The sequence below is a fragment of the Uranotaenia lowii genome, chromosome 2 (genome assembly GCF_029784155.1).
Source record: "Uranotaenia lowii strain MFRU-FL chromosome 2, ASM2978415v1, whole genome shotgun sequence".
Lineage (NCBI taxonomy): Eukaryota > Metazoa > Arthropoda > Insecta > Diptera > Culicidae > Uranotaenia > Uranotaenia lowii.
In genome coordinates this window covers 99,120,800-99,129,331 of record NC_073692.1, presented here as the reverse complement: position 1 = coordinate 99,129,331, position 8,532 = coordinate 99,120,800, and the positions used below count along the sequence as shown (strand labels likewise).

The 8,532-nt window shown below is 40.9% G+C and overlaps 1 protein-coding gene across 1 annotated transcript; it reads right to left on the bottom strand.

Annotated features, from left to right (window-relative positions):
• Positions 1-292: 292 nt before the first annotated feature.
• Positions 293-7,920, bottom strand: LOC129741710 (GATOR complex protein MIOS-like). The gene is made up of 7 exons (XM_055733457.1): positions 7,681-7,920; positions 7,436-7,618; positions 7,231-7,371; positions 7,052-7,171; positions 5,049-6,055; positions 4,093-4,982; positions 293-935 (listed from the first exon to the last, which is right to left on the bottom strand). Exons 1-7 carry the CDS (start codon positions 7,808-7,810, stop codon positions 293-295), a joined length of 3,114 nt encoding a protein of 1,037 aa, XP_055589432.1. The 5' UTR covers positions 7,811-7,920.
• Positions 7,921-8,532: the final 612 nt, after the last annotated feature.

Genomic DNA, 8,532 nt, shown 5'->3' with positions numbered 1-8,532 from the left:
CTGGTCCCCCATGGTGGGCACGACAGGAACCGGGGCAGGTTTGGTTCCTTGCAGATGGTACAAGCTTTGATATATTCTCTAATTTCTTTAGACATCTTTGGCCAATAATATTTCAACTTTACCTTTGCCATAGTTTTGTCGGTTCCTAGATGCATTGATTCATCGTGACATTCTTTACGAATCGAAGCGCGTTTTTCCGGAGAGATGACTAATTTCCATTCAAACCGATGATCGTAGGGGAGGTTTGGGGTGGACACAAATTTGTATAGAAGTCCATCCTTCACCTGGAAATCTACGTATTCGTCCGGCTGATTCTCTTAACCTTCTTCCTCAGGTCGTCATACCACGTTGAGACCGTTTCGGCTGACACTGCAGCAACACACCTTGATAACGCATCGGCAACCACGTTGTCTTTGCCTTTCCGGTGCTTGATGGTTATGTCGTATTGCTGCAGAGCCAAGCTCCAACAACTGCAACGTGATGAGGTCTTCCATTTGGTTCGAAGGATATGGGTCAGAGCAGACGAATCCGTGACCAAGGTGAAGTGTGATCCTTCTATGTACCCACGAAAAGCTTCGATGGACAAGAGAGCAGCCAGAGTTTCTTTTTCACAAGCATGGTAATTCCTTTGAGGAGTACTTAGCTTGTGCGAAAAATAAGCTATGACCCTCTCCTGGCCATTTAGGCTTTGCGTCAGTACGCCAGCGACGGCTACGTCACTGGCATCGGTTTGAATGGTAAATTCCTTATCAAAGTCAGGGCTAACGAGTATGGGTGATGTAATAAGCTTTTCTTTTATTGAACAGAAGGCCTCTTCCGCCTGGTCAGACCAGGTTATGGTTTTCCCTTTTGTTTTCAATAAGTCCGTCAACGAGGCTGTAGTCCCGCTGAAATCTTCGATGAAACGGCGATAATAGTTAGCCATTCCTAGGAACCTGCGCAATTTGGTGACGGTTATTGGACGTTCGTACTCAACGATGGGTCGGATTTTTTCTGGGTTTGCGCGCAAACCATCAATCGATAGTAGGTATCCTGGAATGGTAACTCGTTTACACCGAAGTGAGATTTGTCCAGGTTAATGGAGAGATTGGCCCTTCTAAGTCTTTTGGCTATCTCGGCTAATAATTGCAGATGGTGTTCCAATGTCTCACTAACTACAACTATGTCGTCGAGATAGACAAAGACAACCGGTTCCAAACAACATTGATCAACAACATTGAAATCAAACAAGATATACGGCAAGATGGGCTGTCATTGGCTTTAGCCGTCACCACCAGGGTGACAGAAACAACAACAAAAAAATGGAGGTGAACCAACGCGAGTCAAGAGAATAAATTCTTTCCAAACACCTGGAGTTTCCTGACCTGTCGCATCGGAAGTTGGGAAAAATGTTGAACATTCACCATTCAACCATCTCCAGTGTGTTGAAGCGGTTCCAGGAGCGGTTGACGTTAGACCACGGCAAAGGAGCTGGAAGAAAACCAGGACCAAAGAACAAAAAGACGGAGTGAAAGGTGAAGCGGATGATTAAAGCAAATCTCAAGCCCTTGATTTGGCTACAAAGATCGGCATGTCACAAAGACACGTCCAGAATGCTAAGAAGAGAGCTGGACTACATACATACAAGCTACAGAACATCTCAAATCGCGAAGAGCGGCAACAATCGACGGCTAAAACTCGGACACGGAAGCCATATGAGAAAATGCTGACAAAATGTGGCTGCTGTGTGATGGACGACGAAACTTATATAAAAGCCGATTTTAAGCAAATTCCTGGATTGGAGTTTTAACGGCCAGAGCTCGATGTGGACGTCGAAGTTCGCCTACAAATATCTTTTTTGGCAGGCAATCTGCTCTTCGAACTGAGGACTGAGCCTTTCGTGACAAAGGGCACAGTAAATGGCGAGATCTACAAATCTGAGTGCCTCGAGAAGCTCCTTTTGCCGTTCTTGCAGCAGCACGATGAAGCTCCGCTATTTTGGCCAGATTTGGCGTCATGCCACTATTCTAAAAGTGTCCTGGAGCGGTATGAGGCCAATTCTGTCCATTTTGTTCCAAAGGACATGAACCCGCCAAACTGTCCGGAGCTGCGCCCGGTGTAGCAGTACTGGGCAATAATGAAGCGGGAACTGCGGAAGAGCAAGAAGACAGTCAAAGACGAGAAGGACATGTTAAGAAAATGGAAAAAAAACTGAGAAACTGGTATCACTGGACACTGTTAAGACTTTGATGGAGAGCATCAAGCGAAGATACAGTTGCGTTCAAAAAAGAATGAAATCGCTTGAAGCTGCGCACCCACTTCCAACTTTGACAAGCTGCCATTTCTCTCTCGGTTGATATTTTTTTAGGAAAATTTCACACAATCTAGTTCAACTATCCAACTAACGCTCTACAAAATTTGAAGTCTTAACAATGACGGGAAACAAAGATACAGCTGTTCCCGTAAAAAAGGGAAATCTGGAATTCCTTCACTAAATTTGCTGTATCTTTGACAATTTTTATTGAGAAATCTTGAAATTTGGTACAAAGATGTGAAAATGTTTGATCTAATACCAGGCCAAGTTTCGTCAAAATCGATGAACGTAATCAAAAATGGTGCCGGGTAGAAAATGAAGTTCATAATCGCCCAGCAGACGATTTCATTCTTTTTTGGACGGATGTTTGTATGGATAACATCTTAATCCCTGTGTTTCTGTTTTTTTCTTCCACAAAATCAAAATTCATCAAAAAGAATGTTGTAAATTGATAGGAACTTCATTCGTGCTTTGTTTAGAAATAGAAATTGTTCCTGTAGAGCTGGTACTTAAACACAAGAGCGAATAGAATATTCGATTCAATTGTTTGTTAAATTTGTTTATCGGTATAATTAGCAGGTCATTTCTTAAACTCTGTTCTTCTTATTTTGAACTCTGTTGGAAAAATTTTCTTCCGAAACACAGCACAAATGAAGTTTTAATCAATTCATAACGTTCTTTGAGATAACTTTTGATTTTGAGAAAGAAAAAACCAAGAACACAGGGATTAAGATGTTACCCATACAAACATCCGTCCAGAAAAGAATGAAATCGCCTGCTGGGCGATTATGAACCTCATTTTCTACCCGCACCATTTTTGATTACGTTCATCGATTTTGACGAAACTTAGCCTGGTATTAGATCAAACATTTTCACATCTTTGTACCAAATTTCAAGATTTCTCAATAAAAATTGTCAAAGATACAGCAAATTTAGTGAAGGAATTCCAGATTTCCCTTTTTTACGGGAACAGCTGTATCTTTGTTTCCCGTCATTGTTAAGACTTCAAATTTTGTAGAGCGTTAGTTGGATAGTTGAACTAGATTGTGTGAAATTTTCATAAAAAAATATCAACCGAGAGAGAAATGGCAGCTTGTCAAAGTTGGAAGTGGGTGCGCAGCTTCAAGCGATTTCATTCTTTTTTGAACGCAACTGTACTTCCAATTTGACTAATAATTGTTTCAATCTACAATGTTGACCCATAATTGTGGTTTTGAAAAACGTTGATTGTTGCGGGTAATTATGTTATTTTTTAACAAAATTGAAAATAAAAACATATTTGAAATCAAAGAGAATGTATTTAATGACTGAATTCATGCAAAGTTTGATATTTGGTAAACTAACACCTTAATAAACGAACATTTTGTGGTTAAAGGATACGTTAGTCGACTAATGATTGTGGGGGGACTGTATTCAGTCTCTTATGTTACTAAATAATCAATAAAATACTATGCGTTCATTACTTCTGACCATGAAGTTAATGTTTTTTACGCTTTGCTTCGGATGTCTAGCATTAACAAAGTGAGACGATAACCTTTGGGTGTTAAATGTCAATTTTTGAGTACCAACTTCACGTTTGTTGACAAAGTCTAAATCAACTTAGCCATTTTCCCTTTTTGATTCTGAAAATCCTTTCCTTCAGAACAAAAAACTAAACGTGCAAAAACTCCTAAAAATATTGCGGAAATCGTATACAAAATGTATTTTATTTGTGTGTGACATCACTGTGTTCACATCATATCATTATTATATAAAAAATCTTTCCATGTAAAAAAAACGATCAACTTTTTTAAACCTACCTGAACCACTCGGCCAGATGCTCCGTGTGACCTCCATGCCTGCAGGTCTGGCACCAGGAAAACCACTTGGAGAATGGTTTCGTCTGCCAACCGACCTGCCCTTGAGCTGCGTGAGCCGGCGAAATGGCACCCATGGTGGTACCCATATGCAGCAGACAAAGTGCACACCGGGGCAACGGCTTTCGACAGTTGGGACACGACGATAGCTTGTGCATAACCGTTTGACTGTTTCGGTGCCGCGCATCTTCCTGCAGCGCCATCGAAACGTTCTTTCCGCAAAAATTGCACAACAGGAACACCGAACGTGAGTTTTGTGGTGGCGAACGGATGCGACCCAGGTTAATATCTAACTGGGCCCGCTGCTCCCACAAACCCCAAATGTCGAGGAGGTCTCGGTATGTCGATATCCAATATTGAACACGATAATCAGTGAGCAAATCTGAGGTGAGGAATCTGGCTGCAATTAATGCTACGGTTTGGACGTCTTCGGTTCTGTCCAGGTGACTTTGGAGCAGCTTGATACCGTCGTTAGTGGCTCCGGTTAGGAGTAGACCGTTGAGGTCGCCCATTTCGATGCAGTTGGCCACCATCCCCTTAATGTATTCGGCGAGCTTCAAGTCGGAGAGGAAGTTGCAAGCAAAGGCCATCCGATCGCAAAGGGATATTTGCGTTTCATTGGTAACGGTTTCGAACCCATCCTTTTCGTGCGCTAGGAACGAGAACATGCACCTTAGGTACGGGTCATCGATCTGGGTGCGGGCAGCTCCACATTGTTTGCGCCAGAGCCCAGTTTTCTCGGCGCTGAACCCGGACAGAGCGATGGCTGCCACACGCAACAGTGATCTTGGGTCGGACGTTTGTTCCGCACCTCGACCCAGTATTTCGATTGCCTGTTCGGGGAAACATTTTTTTACAATTAATTTAGAGTTTATAATAAAAAAAAAATGGAGTCTTACCTGCTTAATGCGAAAATGGAAGCAAGCAATGAGAGCTGCTCTGGTGAATTCCTTATTCGCACACAGCTCGTCAATGAAGGCATGGAAAGATAATTCTTTGTTTCTGTCAAAAGTCCATCCACACAGCAGCTGAGCAGTGTCACGATGCTCGCTAAGATAGACATCTAGTCCACTGTCGATGCTAAAATCTAGCCACTTCAACGTGATCTTATTCGATCTGGACATCGCGGGACCTTCCGGGGTAGCACAAACGCCCAATATAGTGTTCAATCCCAGCTTACAATCCTCCTTGATCATATGACTTAGCAAACGCCAAACTCCTCGCAAATTTGCACTGACACCGATTAAATCACCATTTCGATGTATGTCTGCAGCCAGGCCATAGTTAGACATTGCTCGCTTCTGTATGATTTCGGCGACATCTTCCTCGATGCTACCAATTTCACAATCCCACTGGGTAAGGGAATCTGTAGTCGGTGAAGAAGGTGGTGAAGGCGAGGTGAACTGTCTCAATTCGTTCCCATTGTTACCGAACAGATTATTGTTGTTGTCCCAGGAAATGGCCACACGCTGCGGAATCTGAAAGTCACAAATGGTACCAGTTCCCGACAGCGCCAACATCCGTTCCAAATCGTACGGATGCCAGGACAAGTAACTCATAGTTGGCACCCGGCCTCCGGTTTGAGCCTGCTGGAATGGGGACACATATCGCTTTATGGAATGTGGCTCACCGCCATCCATTTCCGTACCCGGCCAGTGCAAATCGATAAGGTTAATCAGGGGAGAATCTCGCTGCAGCGTTGTCAGCACTGAGCTTCTTGTCGGACACCACGACAAGTGGGTGATGTTACTTTGCATCTGAATTTGCGAGATGGCCTTATCCAGGGAGCGTAAATCCCACAAATTGATTACGTTGTCCACGTAACTCGCTAGATAACGACCGTTTGGGGCGATGCACAAACCATTGACTGTGCGTGCGTTTGCCACTGTTACGATGGCAGGATTTTCTAAAAAAAAGTGGAATATAAGTATTAAGTTTGAAATGAGGATTTATACCGTGACCGGCCCTTATTCTGCGCAGTCCCAAACTCTGCGCATTTTCATATTCAAACAGAAATATTTCAAGATGTGATGAACAAAATATCCATGAAACAAGCTGAATCTCTTCAAAATGCTTCCAATTATTTTGAAATCTGATGAATTGTTCGCGAGAAATGAAGAAAATCAAAATAAATGAAGGAAGCAAACGTTGAAAAATGGCCGCCGTTAGCAGTACAGCTTAAGTGTTAGGAAAACAATAAGATCAAATGAAACAGTGATAAACATAATTTTCTCATTGGAAATACCTTTACGTGAAAGATAAAATCATCCTAAGCATGACTGCTTAAAAATTTGAGAAAAAAAATGTTTTTTTCAAATCAAAACAATGATGATAATGACATTATAGTCTGCACTGCACATCAACGAAACAAGTTAATTTGACCAGATCTGGCGAAGAATACGATCGGTCGGTCAACCAATATTTGGTAAGCAAGCTGTAGTGTAAGAAATAGTGAAAGAAAGCGTCACATAAGCATCAAAGATCCAAGGCTTGAATTGGCCCTATTTCATAATTTGCAATACTTACTAAGCGTAAAATGTGCTTTTTGATACAATTTAATTAAATTAAATATTTGTCTTACCAGTACGGAATGGTATATTGGTTTTAATTGGGTGCGCAGAATATGGGACATATGCGCAGAATTGAGAACAAATAAAAAATAGTGCGCAAAATAAGGGCCACTAGCATTTTTTCCAAATGTTGTAAATAATCCTCATTTATGCTCCAAAATTGAGCTCTCATTATTTTTGCCGTTAAGTATGTTAGTTACCCCAACTGTACACGAAATTTTGAGGAAAATCATTGAAAGGTTATTTTTTTCATAACTTAAAACATTTCAAAAATCCTTAACTGCGCAGAATCAGGGCCGTTCGCGGTATAAATGTTTCGTCCAAGAACTTACGCCTGAAATCCATCATCTTAATGTACTTGTGGCTCATGCCGGCAATCATCACCTGTGGGAAAGTTCTATCCCAACAAATCGAATGAGCCGTCTCAGAGAGACCGATCAATTGAAGTATCGCTGAAACAAATGAAAAAAATATTTACTTTGTATTCAGGAGACTGACAAAAGTTCCTTACAACTTTGATTCGGAACACCCCGTTCCGTGTCCCAAATGGTGATGCAATGATCCGACCGGTTCCTATCGTGACCCATGGCTATCAGGTTTGGTTCCAGCTCGCTCCAAGCGATGCAGGTGCAGTGCCGGGAAACTCTTGGAGCTAGAAGTAAAAAAAATCAACAGAATAACTAAACCCTCATCTTCCAGAACCATCTGCAACTTACTAAACTCAACATTATTTTCGGTCGCAAAATTACACAGAGCAACCTTCCCATTCGGCAGCCCAGCTGCAAACAGTATTTCTCCATTGGAATGGTACGAAGGAGCAACCGACCGGATGAACTGGTACCGGGTCTCAAATGCAATCAATGTGGCTGTCGTGTTTTTGGATATTTCCAGATTGATGTCTGCAAAACGATTTTTAATCACTTAGCACAAGCAAAATCAAAAAGACAAACAAAAACCTTACTTGTGTTGACCCCATGATCGATGATGTCCTGGTTTTTAACCTGATAAAGGTTTATCTCGGAACTGGCAGCGGTCAGGAACCGGTCCGGGTACTTTGGGAACCAGTGCAGCTCTACGACGGTTTGACTCATTGTGGAAAAGCACGATTTTACATCACTTTACAACCACGAATTTAAAGATTTTACGAACAGTTCGACGAAAAACAACACAAAAACGCGACCCGCACTGATAAGAATGAACTCTATTTGTTTTTGTTTACCAGCCAAAACACGCGTGTCTGGCTGCACGGCGATTGAATAAAATTCATATTTGAGGAATCTTGGAAAAGCGATTCACTCAAAAATGAGTAAAAACTACTCATAACGTTGTGTTCATTCGACACGCTCAGTAAAAAAAACCTTTTAAGGGATTAATTTGTTAAACTTATAAAAAATTAAAATCTAAAGGCACTTTACGCCGAGTGATTCGTAAAATCTTCAATTTAAAAAAAAAAAAAAAACAATCAAAATTTTAATGGTGAAGAGTGATGAGTCCTTTCATTGAATTATGTTAAAAAAATTATAAAAAAAATTAATTCACATTTTAATTTCAATCTATGAATCTACAAAATTCTAATCTTGATCGGACAAAACATTTATTTTAAAAGTTTTTGATTTTATTTCTTCATGAATGTATTTGTTAATATTTAACAATCAATAACTACCATTGAAAATATCAAAAATGCCAATATAAAAAAGAGCAGAACAGCTGAACCCATAAAAATGACAACGATAAAACACATTACTGAAATGAATGAATAAACAATAACAAATAAACCGACAAAAAAGGCAAACGATGAAAAAATAACGAAAAA

Bases quoted from the DNA above. Each gene is read 5' to 3' on its own strand.
- LOC129741710 (XM_055733457.1), bottom strand. From the start codon at position 7,810: ATGAGTCAAACCGTCGTAGAGCTGCACTGGTTCCCAAAGTACCCGGAC. The intron at 7,172-7,230 runs GTAAGGAACTTT...CATTTGTTTCAG, and splicing joins GGGTGTTCCGAATCAAAGTT to CGATACTTCAATTGATCGGT. The intron at 6,056-7,051 runs GTAAGTTCTTGG...ACTTTTTTTTAG, and splicing joins TAAGATGATGGATTTCAGGC to AAAATCCTGCCATCGTAACA.